Here is a 19,341-nt window from a genome sequence, read left to right as displayed (position 1 = left end):
TTGTGTAATTATTTCAAGTATTTATTTCTGATCCATACATGTAATATACGGAAATTACTGAAAATTGTTGGAAAGCAAATCGGCTACAATCCCACCACCCTCGGCCTAAGTGATGGATTTGTCCAGTCTTCGTGCGTCTACTTGGAGTTAATGGGGCAAAAACGGGTTTCTGTCTGCTCCCCGCCGCCTGCTTTAAGAGTGAGGTGGAGATGAGAATCTGAGCCTCAGTTTCCCCCCATGTAAAATGTCATGCTAGGGCCTGGGAGAAGGCGAGGGCTCTGTACGTGCGCGGCGGGCACGGAGTCAGAGATTGCAGGGACAGCACTCGGTCCCAGCGGCGACTGCCGCACCGCTTGCAGGCCGCCAGAGGCGTACCCTGCCCGCGGGCGCCGCCAGGGGGCGCTGTGGCCGGGTCGCACGACCTGCCGCGGGGGCCGCCAGGGGGCGCTGCGGCCGGATCGCACGGCCTGCCGCGGGGGCCGCCAGGGGGCGCTGTGGCCGGATCGCACGGCCTGCCGCGGGGGCCGCCAGGGGGCGCTGTGGCCGGATCGCACGGCCTGCCGCGGGGGCCGCCAGAGGGCGCTGCGGCCGGATCGCACGGCCTGCCGCGGGGGCCGCCAGGGGGCGCTGCGGCCGGATCGCAGGCTGCCGCGGGGGCCGCCGGGGGCGCTGCGGCCGGATCGCACGGCCTGCCGCGGGGGCCGCCAGGGGGCGCTGCGGCCGGATCGCAGGCTGCCGCGGGGGCCGCCAGGGGGCGCTGCGGCCGGATCGCAGGCTGCCGCGGGGGCCGCCAGGGGGCGCTGTGGCCCCTGCGCGGCGGCGTTGGCGGCGCAGCCCCTCCCCGGCGGCGGGCACCGCCCCGTCCCAGCATCCTCTGCGGGTAAACAGACATGGCCGGCGAGGGAGACCCGCAGGACGCTGCGCACGACATGGGCAACCACCTGCCGCTGCTGCCTGGTGAGCGCCCGGGTCCGGCGGCGGGAGGGGCGAGGCCCGGGCGGCGAGCGGCGCGGGGGGCGCGGCGGGGCGGGGCGGGGCGGGCGCGGGGCCCGAGGCCGCGGGGCTGATCGCCAGGCCCGGGCGGACACCGCGTTGCTGGGTCCCCGGCTGTGCGCGGGGGCTCGGGGGCGGGAAGGGGCTGCCCCGGGGGCGGAGACCCGGTGCTCTCCGTCTGCTTGGGCTCCGGGCTTGGCTCCCAGGGAGCGGCTGGGACGCGGCGCCCGGCTCCCCGGCCCTTCCCTTCCCGAGGTGACAGCTGACGTGACGTGCACGGCACTTACCGCGTCGCGGCCCCGCACCCGCACCCGCACCCGCGCGCCCTCCGCGCAGCCGTCCCCGCGCCGCTGCTCCGTGGCCCCGACTTGGGAGGGAGCAGTGACCGGCCGCTCAGTGCGGTGACGCCCGGGTCGCAGGGGCGCGCAGCCGGGACTCCAGCCCGTTTGTCAGCACAGCCGGTGTCTGTCACTGTGCGAACCTGTCGCCGTGGACGAGACGCTCTCCCGGGGGCGTAGCAGCCAAGCGGAGACGTCAGCTTTGCCCCCAGCGAACGCCAGCGGGTGCGCGGTGTCGTGGAGGGTCCGGGAGGAGGTGCCGTCGGTACCTGAGGCTGAGTCTGCGGGGCTCCCGGAAGTACAACCAGCGGGAGGTGGTTGGTTTAGGGGCAGGTGAGGGGGGGCTCCCGTGCTCCTGGGAGGAGTCGGGGAAGCGTGTGAGGTGGGTTGTGGACACATCCAAAAGCATGTCCTGGGTGGGGGTGTGGCAGGGGCACAGGGCCTGGGCGGCCTCGCCCGTGGGGCTGGAGTTTCCTGTGAGCTGCCAGGAAGCAGGGGGGGTTCAGGCAGCTGCCCAAGGAGCTGCGCTTGGAGGGTCGGTTTGTGCACTGGTTGCGTGGATCGAGGAAGAAGAGACCGAGTGCACGCGCGTCATACAGGAGGGACCTGTTGTGCGAAAGAGACCAGTCCGAGCCAGTGCTCGCCCCTGAAGCCAGGCGGCTGAGCTGACACAGGGGTAAGAGCGCTGAGCTGTTTATTTCAGAGACGCCAGCCCCACTGTGCACGGGCCAAACCCGCTGTTTCGGGGAGGGCGGTGAGCTGTGCTCCTGGGGGCGCGGGGCGCTCCTGAGCGACGTGCTCATCGGGCTTTGCTCGGGCTCTTCCGAACACTCAGCGCGGGCTTCGTGCAGAAAAACCAGGGCTGAGAGCACCCAGAGACGGTGCGATGCAATAGTAAACTTTTCTAAATCATATATGAGTTTTAATTGAAAGGAACATTGGGGTGTCCACAAACCCATGCAGTGAGTTGTTTTGAGGAGTAACCCTCTTTAACTGCTAAGGAAATAACCTCATATTTAAGATGCAAAGAACTGTCTTGGCCAAAGGAAACATTTACAGATAAGCAGCCAAGTAGGGGAGGTGGGTTTCAGCCGTGCTTATCAGAAAGGCTGCTCTGTGTAAGGACATCATTTAGAGACGAGAAGCCAGGACAGTTCAATGTGAATTTTAAAATTATGAATTCTAGCCTTTGCGCTAACAGTTGATCTGTTAAACTGTCTATAGTAGCAGTAAGTGGGTCTGTCCACCTGCCAAGTGAAAGCCATGCTGTCAAAATTGCAAATACAAGGAATTAGAGTCAGAATATTGGTTTAAATTGTCTTTCTTATCTCCTGGTGCAACTTGTATGTTCTTAAGAAAATGTTGTATTTATGTGAAGTGTTAGACCATTGACCATTTGACTATAAGTTGAAATAATTATGTTGTTCTCTTTGACAAAGCTTTGTATCGAGGAATTCATAAGAATTAATAGAAAGTCCAAGGCAATTACAATCTTCAAAAGCATTTGTATTTTCTCCTCAGAGACCTGGCTGGAGACAGTTTGATTTAAATCATATACACAACGGAGATGGTTCTTGTGATGAGATTTTGTCTATTTAGGAGATTATTTGGGGCATTTAAAAATACACGAAATATGAGGTCAGAAAGAAGATTCAATAAGTCTTTATGGTTTGTGCAGGCCAGGGTTTTTCAGCCTCGTCTCTTCTGACATTTTGGGCTGGAGAAGTCTTTGTTGCAGGGGACTGTCCCGTGGCTTGCTTAGCAGCCTCCCTGGCCTTTGTCACTAGATGCCAGCAGGACTCCCCTAGGTGTGACAACCAAAAATGTCTCCATACATTTCCCCACAGCTCTGAGGGGCAGAATCCCCTGTGGCTGAGAAGCACTGGGCTAGGAGGGGCGTTTACGCGTCGCTGGCCTGAGAGGACGGCCCCGCTTCAGCAGGACGGCCCCTGCCTCCGTATGCAGCCTTTTCTAACTCCCTGACCTGCTGTTAGTAACACCAGGCTCTTAAAGTGGATCGGCTTAGTTTGCATAGTTTAAAATTTGTGTGGCGAAAGCTTCCTAAAACCTTCTTTTAGATATGTTTTATGTGAACTTTAAAATCCCAAAGGAACATTTATATGAGAATGATTACAAACGCTTCCGTTTTGAATAGTGTAGTGACAGCCAGGGTAGTGATGTCACTGCCACGGAAATCTTTCTGCCGGGTAATAGTGATACCTTTTCTCACTTTAATGAACGGGTCTTCCCTGCTTGTCTTCTGGAGGAACTTTTAAAAGTTAAGAGTTTAAAAGAGCCTTAGAGACCACCTTATTCATGCTGTCACTTTTCAGAGGGGGAAACTGAGGTTTAATCGGGTGGAATGAGTTGTCTGAGGTGTCAGAGTTAGTGAGAGGAGCGGAGACGGCTCTTACACAGCCGAGTTCAGGTAACGTCCGGAGACGCGCCCTTCAGGAGGTGGAGCCCCTCACCCCTTCCGTGGGGCTGCGCCTGGGGACTCACTTCCAAGGGTACAACTGGGAAGGAGGGGGCCGGGGGCATTCAGGGGAGCAGCGTGACAAACAGGACCTGCTGACAGCGTGCGCCCTTGACTTGACGAGAGGACAGCGGCCTTTCACCTGTGCGGTCTTCCTCCCGCAAACACAGGAACGTCAGTCTAATCGTGAGATACAGCAAAGAAATCCTAGTTGAGAGAGACTGCCAAAGGCCTGACCGGCTCGCCGCAAAACTGGGGGAGTCTGAGAAAGTAGCGCAGACGAGGCAAAGGCGACAACCAAGCGTAACTTGGGAGGCACAGGGGACAGAGAGAGGCTAGTGGGTAAAGACTGAGGCAGTCCAAGTACACGGTGGCGTGGAGGTAACCGCTGGGAGCCAGCGTGGTTCCGCCGATGTGACGAGTGGGCCGCACTGTGTGTAAGAAGCCGACCAGCGGGAAGCGGCGTGCGGCGTGCGGCACGCTCTGTGCTGTCTGTGCAGCTCCTCTGTACATCTCCACTGTCCTAAGGTAGAGTGGTCAGTGGCAGAGCCCAGCCTGGGGCCTCTCTGTGCTGCTGTAGACATTCTCCAACGGGGGAATCCCCGGGCTCACGAAGGGGTTTTGCGTTTGAAGGGGAGCCCGCGTCTGACGGTCACACATCTGGTTTTTCTCATGATATCCTCCTTGTGCAGTAGAGAACGAGGAAGAAGATGACATTGAAATGGAAGTTGAAGACCAGGATAGCAAAGAAGCCAAGAAACCAAATGTCATCAATTTTGACACCAGCCTGCCGACGTCACACACGGTACGTAATTTAGGAACGGATCTAATGGGTGTACACACTTCCTGTAGATAAAAGCGCAGCAAAACAAGCGGCTGATTTTAGCATTGCGCCCGAAATTCTGAGTGAGGTCCGGGGCGTAAACGCACTCACTTGTGATTGTTAAGCAGCTCATACTGTGTCCCGGTGTAATTCTCCGAGGAATTGTCGCCCTTCCTCTGTGTCTTTGCTGGTCATGGAGCCACTAGAGTACTTCCTGTCTATACTGTTGGGCGCTGCTCTTACTTAACTTACTAACACGTTTGTCCTTTGTCATATTTGGACTAAGAAGTGTCTTAGTCAAAAGAAAATATGAACTGAAAAATCGCTCTTGATCTTGTGAATCTGTGAAGAGAGACCCTTCACAAAACATTAGAAGTTCTACCACTGAGTGTCAGATTCCACTTCCACGTGGCATGCGGTCCACCGTGCTTATTACCTCCATAAGTATTCGGACCCGCCGTTTATGTTGCTTTTACTCTGACTGGCTCTTCAGTCGCTTGAGCCATGTGTCCCTACGCACCTCCAGTGTCACGCGTGTGTGTTCCCGACAGTATCTGGGCGCTGACATGGAGGAATTCCACGGCAGGACTCTGCACGACGACGACAGCTGCCCGGTGATCCCGGTGCTGCCGCAGGTCACGGTGGTGCTGATCCCCGGGCAGACGTTACCTCTGCAGCTCTTCAGCCCTCAGGAGGTCAGCATGGTGCGGAACTTGATTCAGAAAGACAGAACCTTTGCGGTTCTCGCCTACAGGTAAAGCGCTGGAGTGAGTGCTCAGCATGTCTCTCCCGTGGAGCCATGGAGGTCGGAGGTCGGGGCGAAAGCACCCTGGGGACGGGTTGCCCTGGGGGAAGCCATGAGGTGAGCAAGTCAGTGAGGAGACTGAAAGCTGGAGTGCTTTCCTTACTGTCGTCACCATGGAAACTAGGCGTTTACCTTCATACACAATTGAACTTTCTGGTATTTGAAAATTTGTAGTCATTAATATTTAATGAAAAACTTTTCTAGAAACTTATTTCCAGAAACTGCATTTAAAGAGAAAGAGGGCTTTTACATTTTAATGTGAAGGATTGCTTTCCCCAAAGAATGGCTGTTCGTTCCCTCTGAGAATCCCCGAGCTGTCTCATTGCAAACTAGTGGTAGACTGAAGGTGAATGTCAGCAAACCCACAGAAACTGGCTGCAGAGGCAGGAAGTGAACACAGGAAGTGCCGGCCCCAGAACAGGGCTGAGCATTCGGGTGCTGGCTCCCGAAGTCAAGGAATGTTTGCTTTGGGAAGCGGGAGTTTAACCCGCCAGTCCATCATCGTCAGTGACTAGAAATCTGGTCTTTTCCTAAAAGTGCTCTCTTTGTACTTTCTGAAGCCTCCTTATATATCTAAATTCCACCATAGGATATTAAAATTATAATAGTTTTGCAATGAGGGTGATTACTCCCATGTGTATTGCTTTTGTCAACTTTGCATATTTAAAAATTAAGTGTTCAAAACTGTTTCCTTTAAAAATCTGCCTTGGAAGTAACATACAGGAAAGGGAAGCACAGTTTGGGACGACAGCTGAGATCTACGCCTACCGAGAAGAGCAGGACTTTGGAATTGAGATAGTGAAAGTGAAAGCAGTTGGAAGACAGAGGTTCAAAGTCCTGGAGCTGAGAACACAGTCGGATGGGTAAGAAAAGCCGCGTCTTAAAGCGGTGGGAGCAACTGGAAATGAAACGGGCTGCGTCTAGTTTTGTATTCTGCTGACCTTTACACTTGGTAACTTTTGACAAGCTGTTGTCTTTCCCTTGGAAGGTTTAGCCACTGGTGGGCATGTTTACTGTGCACCCAGTCACTTGGGAAGTTTTTCAAACTATGGAAGCCTGAGTTCCAACCTCGTCCCTCCCTAGGGAGTGATTAGCGGGGACGAGGCCGCAGCGTCTGCTCTCATGGTTTCTGGGGCGTTCTGATGTCCCCGTGGATGTGCTGACCCTGCTGAAACCAAAGTGCAGCGTCATTTGGCATGTGGCTTCTTTGGGATTAAACACCTCTCTTCACTGAAAAGGGGAGGGAGGCCAGAGGTCGTGAGCTCTGTGTGGTCACCGCACAGCTGTGGTGTCTGAGGGCCATGCTGATTACCGCTGCCAGCTGCTCCAGCCGAGCCATGTCCCTTTAGTGCCACTGATGTCACCCATAAGTGTAGTGCATCCCTAATAAGTGATCAGTAACTTTGTGCTGGCTGTGCCTATGGAGATGGAAATTCCAAGCAGACTGTCTTAGCAGTTATCATTTCCGCATGGCTCTCATAGTCAGAGCTTTTTCTTAAGTTCAGGGAATACTAAACTCACTTTTAAAAATCCAGTTCACCTAACTATTTTCTTAAAAAAAAAAAAAGTGAAGCCCTTGTCCTGATACTGCCTGCTCCCCTGCGGACTGTTGCGCGGCACTGGCACGTAAGGCATGCTGTGAGGTTGTAGGAAGACGCCGACTCCTGGGTCTGCCCGGGCCTCGTGCACTGGCCTCTTTCTTACCTGTTGCCAGAGCTGGACATCCCGCCTGAGCTCTGTGCTGCACTGCTGATGTTTCTGAACACCTGGCAATTCAGCATTTTATGATTCCAAAAGATTGTGAGCTGCAGTGAGGCAGGTTTTTGTATGTTTGGTTCACATAGTAGGTATTTATAAACATTACTGAATTACAAAGACGTATGTGGGTCAGGCAGCCCTGGGCCTGGAGGGAGCCTGGAAGACAGAGGGGTGGGGCTTCAGGAAGAGGACATCAACACCCTGTCTGGACTGGCAGCCCTCTTACCTGTCCTGAGACCATAACCGTTAGTCAAAAAGCCAATTCAAGCTGGAGATCATGAAGTCACACATACAAACCTACACGTGCATCTTAACTGCGTGCGCACATGACGTCACTCACTCGTCATTGGTGCAAACGAGAGACTTTCTCCAAGGGCTGCAGTCGGACATGGCGGTCGTCTTTCTCGTGGACGCCACTTCCACTGTCTGTCTGTGGTTTACACCTGTAGCTTTTCTTTCAAGACAGATGCTAAAAATAATCAAAGGCAGCTGGAGTGCGGAATCCTTCCTGATTGTGCACTTTTTTCCTACTGTTAGAATTGTCTGAACCAAATTTGAAAGCATTTTTATGGCTCAACCTAATACTTGTTGAAGCAATTTTATTTTTGTACTTACATTTCATATAGTCGATTGGTTTTTTATAATGTTTATATAAATTAACGTAGCTATGGTCACAAACAAGTGCCGTAACAGGCTGGAAAGAAACAGAACTAGCTTTGTTCAAAACAAAACTCAGCTGTTGGGAGAAGAACCAGCCCCGTGTGCCTCAGCCCTGGACACGCTCAACAGTGACAAGGCTGCAGGTGACTCACAGCCGCTCACGTGATCAGGAAGCCGGTGTCCCAATAGCGTTAATGTTTTTATCGTAGTAAAATAATGGATCTTATGGAACTCTTGTAACTATCCAACTATTTTTGGGTAAAATGTAATTCTTAATTTCATTTATTGATGGCCTTAAAGAAGAATCTGGTTTCTAAAGATTTCTGTAAAACGTACACACTTTTGCTTTAAAAATACGATTACCGTGTATTTGTGTTCATGTGTTAGGTGAAGAAAATTGAGATTTGGTTTGTTTTTAGTGAGAGTTAATAAGAAAATTCTGAACACAAGCTTGAATGCGGTCATTTTTTAAAGCATTTTCCAAAGTCATGTAGATGTAAATTTGAGCTCACAGGAAAGAAATGAAGTTAGTGGAGTGAGTCTAATATTATCATTAAATTAAGCCTAGATATTGTCAGACACACTTCACTATTTTACTTGAATAAAAAGCAGCATTTCATTCATAAATTTTTGTTGGTCAAGACAGTGGTTAATATGAAAGACGTCTTTAGATTTCCTAAATATAATTGATAGTGAAGTAGAGGCTTGTAATATACGGTGTGACTTTGTCAGTCTGAAAGTGCTTTGTTCTAGCACATTCCACATTTCAAAGGCTAGGAGATACAAAACCCCATAAGAAAATAGCTCGAAGGTACAGCCCTCTTGTTGGCACTAGTTCATGAAAAGATGTTTGCAGTTATGATGTTCTCAAGGAGCGTTCTGGAATGATGGCTTTACTATAGTGAGAGCTTAAATAATTTCTAAGTAAACAACGATAATGCATGTTTTGATTCTTTGCACATTGAAATGAAATGTTTGAGAAAAGAAATGCACATAGAAGTTAAAGCTACATGTAATTCTCTAGTTGTGATTTAACCCACTCATGTAAATGGGTTCTTGATTTTCTCCTTTCCTTTCCTCCTCCTCAGGTTAGATGGTTTATGAGAAGGGAAAGGTGTAAGCGTCAGATGGGGAGATGGGACAGGTGGGGTGTCTAAGAATGTCTAAGAAATTAATTTAGAAGAATCAAGATACGCAGTAGGAGTTGTTCGTATGTTGATTCTTTTTAACATTTCACTTATAGGCTCAGGATATTTGTCTGAAATGTAAAAATCTCCCTTTCCAGTCCACGGTGAGATGGAAACTCCACTCCTTAGGTTGTCTTTGGTTTTAACTTTGGTGTGGTTTGTGAAATACAGTGTTTTTGAAACTTTCATCTTTCCTAACATCCGCATTTGATGAATATGTTTAAACAAGAAAGCTTTGAAAATCTTTGTATTTAAAATTAGCCTTATGTTTAGAAACTTAATCGTTTGTTAGTTTATGTTAAAGATGAACAGCATGCTCTGTTCTCTTGATTTTAGAATCCAGCAAGCCAAAGTTCAGATTCTGCCCGAGTGTGTGCTGCCGTCGACCATGTCTGCCGTTCAGTTAGAATCGCTCAATAAACGTCAGATATTTCCTTCAAAACCTGTGTCCTACGAAGACCAGTGTTCACATAGATGGTGGCACAAATACCAGAAGGTGAGAGACGAATTTTTTATGATCTTCAAAAAATGAGGGCAGGTTGCTCTTTCCCTGTTTTTAGGAGCAAACACAAACAAGTCTTACGGTTCGCTCCCCAGGCCCCACGGCGGTCCTGGACCGTATGTCAGCGCAGCCGGGTGTCAGCGCTGTAAGGGGTTCCTGCTGTTCTGCTGACCAGTGGGGTGTTAACAGCGTGTGGTTTTTAATTCTGTGGGATTCTCTCCCTGTAATCAGATCAGACGTTTGGCTCTCGAGTCGTAAACACATAACCTTAAGAAAGGAGAGTTTGAGGGACACAGAGTAAGCGGCGCTTCCTCCCGACTTCCGGAAGAAAAGCTGGGCAGCGGTCACTTTGTACAACAGTTGCTCAAAACTGGCTTCAGACCAGGTGCTCTGTAAAAGTGCGTTAATTCTTACACATATCCTTTTGGCTACATCATTCTTGCTGTCAAACGAAAAGCTGATGGAGCCTGTCTACTCATTTGTGAGATGTATAAAACAGTCATAGTTATGATTTCTGCCTAAAGAAAAAGATTACTAGTTTCTAAACTTAGACTAGAATGGCTTTTAAAAACAGAGAAAGACGGTTTCCCTTAGAACCTGAAAGACCCTGCACCGGTCACCCCTGGCTCTCTGGCAGGTAGACTGGCGAAGCTTCAGTGTCACAGGAGGTTGGCACAGGGTCGTTCAGGCAGGGTCTCACACCAGTCCGTGGGCTGGGAGAAATCATCCGGCTTCCAGACAACTGACAGGGCGGCTGCTGGGTGGGCTCCGGCTCCACTGGGCGTCTGGAGACTCCTTGTTCTTGTGACTTGTCCTGTGCTGCAGTTGACCAATCTGTGACATGGTGGTGTGTTGTAATCGGTGTTTCTAGGAAGCTTCTAATGCAGTGATACTTAGACTGCTTCAGGACCCTCAGGGAACCCTGAAACTAGTGTTCCTGAAGATGGCGCAGCACCGACGTGCCCTGAGTGTGCAGGCAGCTGCTGTGGGCTGTGCAATGCTTCCTTTTCCACGCCCGATCCAGACACGTTAGGTGCACTGTCACCCTCGTTCGTCTTTCCGGAGCAGTGGAGGGTTGTGGAGTGTAACTGTTGGAATCAGTATGTTGCAGATGGCTCTGAGGGCACGTGGGCGCCAGGACAGCTTGGGGATTTATTGAGTCGTTCAGTGACTGCTCGTGGTTTGCACTGGGTGGCTGGGACGTTACATGACAAGGAACTGCATCAAGATGCTGTCGACATAGCATCTTAATACTCAAGATAGTTGTGTATTTCAATTACTGGGTATTTTGTGGGCGTTACTAAGGTGTTTTGATTTATATAACAGCTCCTCCACACCAAGATGAGGTGTTTAAAATGATGAAGCATTTAAATATCCTAAATTGCCTCTCTGCAAACTTCTAAGCCCAGGGTGAGTGTGAGTGGGGTTAGTTCCTGCCTGAGTGCTGTGTGCTGTGTCCTGTTGGCAGGATCTGGCTGTCTTAAACCTGAACGTGGGTTCATCCATAGTCTGCTGAAAGCACCTCAGCCTGCTCACGTTGCCTCAGAATTCGGCCTTTGTAGCTGGGCTGCCACTGGCTCGGCAGAGGAAGGAGAGACAGGCACGCAGGGACCAGAGAGGCACAGGTTCCCTGCTCTTATTTTTCCGGTAGTTCTGGACTCTGAATGTTAGCCCTTGGTTATTTTCTGTCAGAAGGTGCTAAGGCGTGAGAGACATGAGAGGTTTGAGGAGACACAAATGCTTCCATCCCATGTATCTTTCGGATTGTTTAATGGGTTCTCTTGTTTAAACTTGGAGCAGTTTTTTGGGTCTTGAAATTTGAATGTAGCTCACTAGGCCAGGAGAAGTTACTAGTGGATCTATTTTGGGCTCCAGATGATCTGCAAACTCTGTCCTACTTTGGAGGCCACTTAGAGCCACTCCGTGTCATATGGGGAGTGGGGTGTCCGATGGCACTGGTGGCAGCTCCGTGCCGTCTGGCTGCGCCGTTAGCTGGACACGGACCTTCCGTGGAGCTGGGTCCCTGCAGCACTTGTCTTCAGGTCCAGGGCCCCGTCCATCCTCTGCCCATAGGGTTCATTCACGGGGACGCGGACATCCCACAACTGGAAGCAGCGCCCATGGCTCCGTGTCCCTGAAGCAGCGGGCGTGCTCAGGATGGCGGGTCTCAGGTGATTCTGAGCTCACTCAGGCCGAGCAGGCTGCTGTGGGCTTTTCCCGCAGAAAAGTGTTTAAAGGGTCTGGAAGTGTGTCCTTCCTGAGATGTTTTCAGTTAGCCCCGAAATGTTTTGCACATGCCTCGCTTAACATTTGCCATTAGAATTAAACATTCCAAATGGCATAAAATTACTTGAGTTTCCACAGATGTCCCTGTGTAAGCTTCCATTCTGACAAGGGGACATTAGAGAAGCGTCCCTAGTGGTTAGGAGGGAGGCCAGTGGGATCAGAAAGCACTCTTCCCAAGCCCACTTCAGTCAGAGACCTTCCTGGTTCTGCGATTCCACCCTTGAGCTCACGTTCACTCACTGCCTTTCCTGGCACTGCCCCCCTCTCGCTGGGTTGACCATCGTGGAGCTCTGGGAACGTGATGGAACGTTCCTTTAACCTGCTGGGAGTGTGGCGGAGTGTTGTAAGGACGCGCCCTGCTTGTCCATTTATCAAGCCCTGTGCTCATCAGAAGGGTTGCTTGGTCATGACGTCTCAAGTAGATGGTCGTTTTATCGTTGGAATTGTCACTCCTGTTTACCTCCACGGTGATGCAGTTAAGAGCCATTTAAAGTTTTTACACAAAGAAAGTTTGGATTCTGTGTCGAGGTGTTCGCTGTGGATGCTGCACACGTACTTATTAGTATACAGACCAATAACGTGGCTAATAAGAGTATGATGTTTAGTCTCCATCTTACGTTTACTAACTTGTCCTTAGTACTGAAATTGGAATATTTGAGCTTTTTCAAAGAATCAGGATTCTAAGTTGCACTATGTAGTTGAAGGATATAAAAACATGATTATCAAACTCAGTAAGTATCTAGTACATGATTATTTACAAAAGTTTTCATCTGTTTAAAATTAGGAAGTCTGTTCCTGGGCCCTAATCATTTCTCACATATGGCTCTTTCCACTGTAAGAATCTTTATTGTGTGGGGCGACTTTATTAAGTGACTTTTTTTTCTGTTTTCAGAGAAAGTTTCATTGTGCAAATTTGACTTCATGGCCTCGCTGGCTGTATTCCTTGTATGATGCTGTAAGTAGCTCACCGGTAACTTTTGGTTTCTAGGGCAAGCCGGGTCGTAATTCTGGGCTGTTAGAACAAAACATAGACTTTCAGACTCGGTGGTCTTTCACATTCAAAACCAACACCATTCATTACACGTCAGGAGAACAGGCAGAAACCAGACTGCTGGATAGACGCTGCCTTAGTGTACAGAATTTTTAGTTTTCCCACTTTCTAATATCCTATAACTTCAGGACAAGATACCGAGATGTTTTAGGGTTTATTAAGCATTTGAAATGTTGTTGGGTCAATGGTAGTTACACTTAGAAAATTAAAGAATCCTTAACAGTGTTTGGGTTTTTTCTGAACAAGTGCATTAACCTGGTCTCCTGACCCCTAGTGAGTGAACTAATTGAGACATCCACCGGTGGTTTTGCACCTCACACTTCAATGCCAGGCATTGTGCCATGGTGCAGAGTTCACTGAGACAGGCTGTTGGGATAGGCCAGCGTCTGGGTTTTGATACAGAGACTGTGTTCAAAGCCTGGTTCCCATCACTTTCTCTGGTTTGGGCCAAACTACTTGAGTATCTGTAAAATGGGGTAATAGCTGCTGCACTTGGCACATAGTACACTTTGAACAGATGTTACTCATTTCCCTCCGTGACTCACCTTGCACACAGCACGTAGGGTCTGCACACTGCACACAGCCGAGGAGACAAGGCCTCTGGCCTCCAGCAGCTTCTGAGCCAGTGCAAATGCACAGGAGACCAGCGTACTCTTTGCATGTCAGCACTCGTAGATAGTGAACAGGTGCCAAGTCAGTGTGTGGATAGCAAGTGGTAGTGTCATTTACAGGGGCCACAGCCCCCATGAGAGCAGCCAGAAAGGGGAGGAGAGCCCAGTTCTAAATCACGAGAACAGGGCACCTGCAGGGCACCAGGGGGGGCTTGGATCACTTCCGCATAAAAAAACACACGGTTAAACTAATTCAGACTTTACTATCTAGTCACGACTTAAATTGCTGTTAATGTGTTAGTTTTATTAGAGAGTGAAAAAGCTGGCAGTAAATTGTAAAAAGTCTCTGAACCTTGTAATGGGTACTTTTATTTTAAACAAGGAAACCTTAATGGATAGAATCAAGAAACAGCTACGCGAGTGGGATGAAAATCTGAAAGACGACTCGCTTCCTTCCAACCCAATAGGTACGAACAGTCGGTTTCCTTCCTGTCAGTGGCCTTGGTGTCTCACTAAAAGAAGTGTTTGATTTCACGAAACCAAAAACTCTAGTTGTTTTAACTAGTACTTTTATTAGTTCTGAAAAGCACATACATTTCTTTGGCTTTTAGCAGTTTAAAAAAATGAGTATTTTTTACTTAATTGTAAGAAAGTTCTTAAGTTCTGTGAACACTCCAATTTTAGGCAAGGTTTTCCAAAGAAGTTCAAATTACAGTCGCATCCAAAACCCTTCCTGAGTGTGAAGACTCCTTCCCCTGTTCCCTAAGGTGCCTGACTTTAAAGGACACCCCGTCCCAGGCTGACTCACCTGTAATGTCTGTGTCTGTTGATTAGGTGCCGTTTAGCTTTTTCTAGTCTCTTAGCAAATAAGTAACTTGTAAAAGATTTTATGTTTCATTTAAAAGGTGGCATTTACAAAGGTACAGGGGAAGATGTGAACTGTAGAACCCCTAAGAGTATATGCTTGATAGCTGATATGTCGTAACAGTGTTTATAATTCTGGAAAACGGGTTCTTTGGGAAACCGGTAGAGAAGGATTTCAAAAGGACATTATCTAGTCATACATTCGCTGGTGTTTACCTGCCTCATCAGTTTTAAACTTGAACCCCCTCCCCATTTCTTTAAGACTTTTCTTACAGAGTAGCTGCTTGTCTCCCCATTGACGACGCATTAAGAATTCAGCTCCTGAAAATCGGGAGCGCCATCCAACGGCTGCGCTGTGAACTCGACATTATGAATAAAGTGAGTATGTTGTGATGCCCACATTTCCTCAGTCTGGAGACCAAGAGAACTGTCACAGGGTCCGTCGTAGAGTCCTGCCATTAGACAACTAGAAAATTAAAGGGAAAGTTTAAATGTGTCATTTGGGACCAGACACTGGAATTGTTTCGCACTCAGCTGTGAGTCCCTCTATCTGATCAGCTTCACTAAGACTGATCTCCAGACTTCCTCCTGGAACACCTGTGGTTCTGGTGTCAGTCACTCTTTGTCCAAGGTCGGTAGTTGTGTAAGTGAGTACGTGTCAGGTCTCAGAATGTTCTGGTTCTACCTTTAAAGACCCGGTCTTAGAGTGGCCAGAAGGGAAAGGCGGTGCTGGGGGGTCCAGTGCGCTGTATAGTGACATCGTTACGTGAACTTCCCCACTAACGCCTCTTAAACTTTTCAGTGCACGTCTCTTTGCTGTAAACAGTGTCAAGAATCAGAAATAACAACCAAAAATGAAATATTCAGGTGAGAGCTTTATTACATTTTCAGTGAGCTTCTGAGTACACTTTCCCAGCTGCCTGAACAGAGTTGTAGCCGCGGCTGTTGCCTTCTCCTTTCGCTACAAACACTCAGCCAGTGAAGCGTGGGGAATAGCTCAGGGTTGGGTGAGTCGTCTTCCCAATTGGGCGTTGACAGCGACAATGTCAACTACGACCGGCAGTCCTGTCCTGTCCTGGTCCTTTTTGGAAATGGGAATGTTGTAGAATATCCGTGTTCAAGTGTCTTCCAATGGTAAGGACCAAACACGAATGCCTCGGGCTTTCTATTTCCATCAGACATCAGTTTTGCCACAGAGGGCCAAAGATAAAGTAGGACAAGTTTCTGAGCAGGGCCCGGTGCTGTGTGATATTATAATGGTGTTTGAAAATTATTTTATGACAAATTCCTAATTACAAATCAGGAAGGTAAGGAACCTGCTGTCTGCAAAGGAACCGGCCGCCCAGGGATGGCCAGGTGGGACCTTCTCGTCGCACTTCCTCCCAGAGACACCTTCAGATGAAGCTGAGCTCTGTATTTTACAGTGTGTGTCTTGACGGTTTAAAAACTAGTAGTTTTCCTTCGGGTCACCATGGAAATATTTAGACTGAATACAGCTGGGCTGACTGCCAAGCTCATGCTATCATGCTAAGGTTCTGATATCATCTAAAACTAAAAGGTTAGAAAAGATAGCTCATGTAACCTCATTCCTTGGTCAACTTTTTGAAAATCTGTTAGAATGAGGCTTTCTTTTTTTCATGTTAACTTATCCTCTGCTGATCCTCTGCTGTAGTTTATCCCTGTGCGGGCCGATGGCAGCCTACGTGAATCCTCACGGATACGTGCATGAGACGTTGACCGTGTACAAGGCCTCCAACTTGACGCTGGTCGGCCGGCCTTCCACGGAGCACAGCTGGTTTCCTGGGTAATGTCGGGGTCATTGTGGCTTTTGTGGGTTTGCCTTAACTAGGCAGAAAAACACAAATTCCTAAGCAGAGCTGCTAGAATTATAATCAAAAGTAGACAGTAAAATGAATAATTGTATTTAAATGCTTTTCATTTCATGCATGGCATGAAACAGCTATTTTTGCTTCTCACTGATTGTAAAGTTGGGGAGAAAGGTGGGCAAGTGCTGTTATCTCAAAACCACTATATAGTTATCCCAAATGGACCACATTTTCCTGTCAGCTCGCTCTGAAAATCACCGGTGTTACGACCAGTAGAGCTGTGTCTGACCCATATTCTGTAACGTATAAAACCAGTGTGTCCCCGGCAGGACCATTGAAGCCCACTTTCCTTCTAGTTTGCCCAGTGGCCTCCAGGGTGATCCTGGGCCAGCAGCACCACCTGGGAGCCGCTTCTAGGCCCCCCCCCCCCCCCGCCATATTATCTTCAAGAACCCTATGATTTGTCTTTTGTTCCAAATTCTGGATCAGCCTGTACTTTGACGGAAGCACACTGAGTAGGGATTAGTGATTTTCCCCACTGTTCTGGGCCTAGAACCATGTCGGCTGGATTGTCCAATCTTATTTGACACTCTTCTGAGTCCAGGACTAAAACTAGAATTACCTTGTTAATATAAAGACTAAATGAGGGAAAGAGGAAACGGCTGCAGTGACATGGTTTGGTTTCTTTTCCTTGAGACCAGAAGTGCCATGGCTTATATTTCTGGTTAAATTAACTGATAAAATCATTCTTATTTTGGAAGGGTAGTTCTTCAGTCTTAGATGAGAAATACGCTTATCTCCCCCCCCACCCCAATTTTATCTCACACAAAAGTGCACGTTTCTCCAGGGGCTGCTGCTTTCTCACGTGACTGCCGTACAAAACAGACCAAAAAGCAGGTGCAACTTAGAACGTGCTCTTAAAAACCAGCAATTTGTGAGAAGAAATTCATATTAATAAGATCATACTTTTTTTCTTGGCATTGGAGAAAAAATTTAAACATAGCTTAAGAGAACAGTCAAGTAACTTACATTTTGTATAATTATTACATATAAAGACTGATACCTCACCATTACAAAACGTGTGCTAGAGGCTGTTGAGTCAGCTCTGACCGCTGGTGACCCTACGAGTGAGTGACATCCACGGTGTCCCGTCCTCACAGGCCCGCTCAGCTCCTGCACACTCAGCCGACGGCTTGTGTTGTAGACACAACCCATCTCATGTTTGTTCCTCTTTTCCTGCTGCCTTCTCTATTTCCCAGCATTCTTGTCTTCCAGGGAACCCTGCCTTCCGTGACTGTATTCAGGATTAACTGGCTCTAGGACCCACCTGTCCCTCTTTCTGGTGGCCCAGGGTCCCCATAGGATTCCCCTCCAAGCACCATTATTTCAAATGAATCAGTTTTTTCTAGACAACTTTCTAAACTGCAACTTTTGCATCCCTGCATAGTAAGAGGGAAACATACAAATTAGAAAATCTTTTTATGCGGTTTGTTTCAGGGAACTGTACAGATCAAAGCTCACAGTGTTTTTTCTCCTTGATTCTTAGAATTTGGTTCAGAGATCTGTCTTCATAACAGGTTTATAAATTAAGCTTGAGGCCCAGAAATGTGATTTCTTAGCTGATACCTTTCATTAATTTTGTAGGTTTGCCTGGACTGTTGCCCAGTGTAAGATCTGTGCAAGCCATATTGGATGGAAATTTACAGCCACCAAAAAAGACATGTTACCTCAAAAATTTTGGGGTTTGACTCGATCTGCCCTGTTGCCCACAATCCCCGACACTGAAGATGAAATCAGCCCGGACAAGGTAGTCCTCTGCTTGTAAGCAGAAAGCAGATTATTTAGCAAGTTGGTATTCTAAAATCACACCTGCTTTGGAAACTACTGCTTTTGATGCATACGTAAGTAAAAGGCGACCTTCCACGGAAGGCTGCAGCTCTTAGCCAAACGAAATTGGAAGATTTAAACTAAAATGTACCATTGAAGAGGATGAAAGCAGTCTACAATACTTGGTTTTCAGGAATATCTCCTTCTGTAGCTTGGTGCCATTACCCTGTGGAATCTGAGGTCTGGTCGCATGTCACTGACGGGACATGAAGACCTCTCTGAAAGTGAGCAGACTGTTTCACAAACACATCCGCCCTTCCTAGGACGTGAGGCTAACCCTTTGGTGCTGACACACAGGCACACCTGTGTCCCAGCTCCACACAGCAGGCAGGTCCCCAGCCAGGGTGCCACACTCCGCACGTGGCCCTTCAGGAAGCGGGCAGGACACGCACGTTACTTCAAAAGGCTTTTGTTCCTTTCAACTTTCAGTTTCTCTGAGACACTGATTTGTAAATTTTGAAAATATTAAAAAGTTAAAATACGCAGTTTGAGCCCCAGAATAAAGTTTTCATTGTCTTACGTGTTTGTTAGTAAAAGAATAGTATTTTGTGTATCATCTGCCCAGTGTTTGTTTGAAACACAACACTGGTTATCCTGCTCCAAAGTTGAATTTGAACCTAAACTACTGGGCAGCAGAGATGCTACAATATGTCCCCTTCATCCAGGCTAGCAGTGATACTGTATTTTCAGGCTGTCTTGTTCAGTGTAAATTCAAGAAAACCTATAAGTAAACTTGATGAGCAAAACTAAATTAAACTTGTTCTTTGTTTAAACCATGTAAACTATCTACTCATAAGCAGATAATTTAGGTATCAGAACTAACTTCTGAGGTAAAGTTCGAGATAGACTGTTTGCCACCTACCTCTCTTTGCTTACACATTCGAGGGTTTATTGGCAGTTTTCCCATATGTGTAACTATGGTTTTGATATTACTTCACTGCTTTACATAATTCACTGGAGAGAGTTCAACTAATCGGGTAAACAGACTGTTAAATTCCTTATGTTTTAATTTATCAATATTTTGTCTTTTACCAAACATGCAATAGTTTTGATTGCCTAGATTGAAAACATCAACTGAATATATCATGTTGCATATTTCTGTAAAGAGAGTAAATGAAAAGCCACTCGAGACTGCTGTTGATTCTTCCGCATACGCCCCCTGACCCAAAACGCCAAGATTGCACGTGTCCCTAAGATCACTGACTACTGACGTAAGCTGGGGGGTTATGTGAGTGCTGGTGGCCACAGCCCCACTGCGCGCAGGTGTCCTCTGT

At 48.2% G+C, this 19,341-nt stretch overlaps 1 protein-coding gene across 1 annotated transcript; it reads left to right on the top strand.

Annotated features, from left to right (window-relative positions):
• Positions 1-806: 806 nt before the first annotated feature.
• CRBN (cereblon) lies at positions 807-19,196 on the top strand. Its single transcript, XM_074312220.2, has 11 exons — positions 807-957; positions 4,500-4,612; positions 5,182-5,384; positions 6,149-6,298; positions 9,377-9,536; positions 12,721-12,783; positions 13,873-13,957; positions 14,617-14,732; positions 15,157-15,221; positions 16,027-16,158; positions 17,825-19,196. Exons 1-11 carry the CDS (start codon positions 891-893, stop codon positions 18,003-18,005), a joined length of 1,335 nt encoding a protein of 444 aa, XP_074168321.1. The 5' UTR covers positions 807-890; the 3' UTR covers positions 18,006-19,196.
• Positions 19,197-19,341: the final 145 nt, after the last annotated feature.

This window comes from Rhinolophus sinicus, chromosome 5 (assembly GCF_057876585.1).
Source record: "Rhinolophus sinicus isolate RSI-liver-muscle chromosome 5, RSI-T2T, whole genome shotgun sequence".
Lineage (NCBI taxonomy): Eukaryota > Metazoa > Chordata > Mammalia > Chiroptera > Rhinolophidae > Rhinolophus > Rhinolophus sinicus.
The sequence above is the reverse complement of the archived record's forward strand: the minus strand, read 5'-3'. Positions and strand labels throughout refer to the sequence as shown.

What these genes read in the sequence shown, in the direction of transcription:
- CRBN (XM_074312220.2), top strand. Translation starts at nt 891, where the DNA reads ATGGCCGGCGAGGGAGACCCGCAGGACGCTGCGCACGACATGGGCAAC. An exon ending in GCCTGCCGACGTCACACACG is followed by an intron (nt 4,613 to 5,181) that starts GTACGTAATTTA and finishes TGTTCCCGACAG; the next exon opens with TATCTGGGCGCTGACATGGA. An exon ending in CTGAGAACACAGTCGGATGG is followed by an intron (nt 6,299 to 9,376) that starts GTAAGAAAAGCC and finishes TCTTGATTTTAG; the next exon opens with AATCCAGCAAGCCAAAGTTC.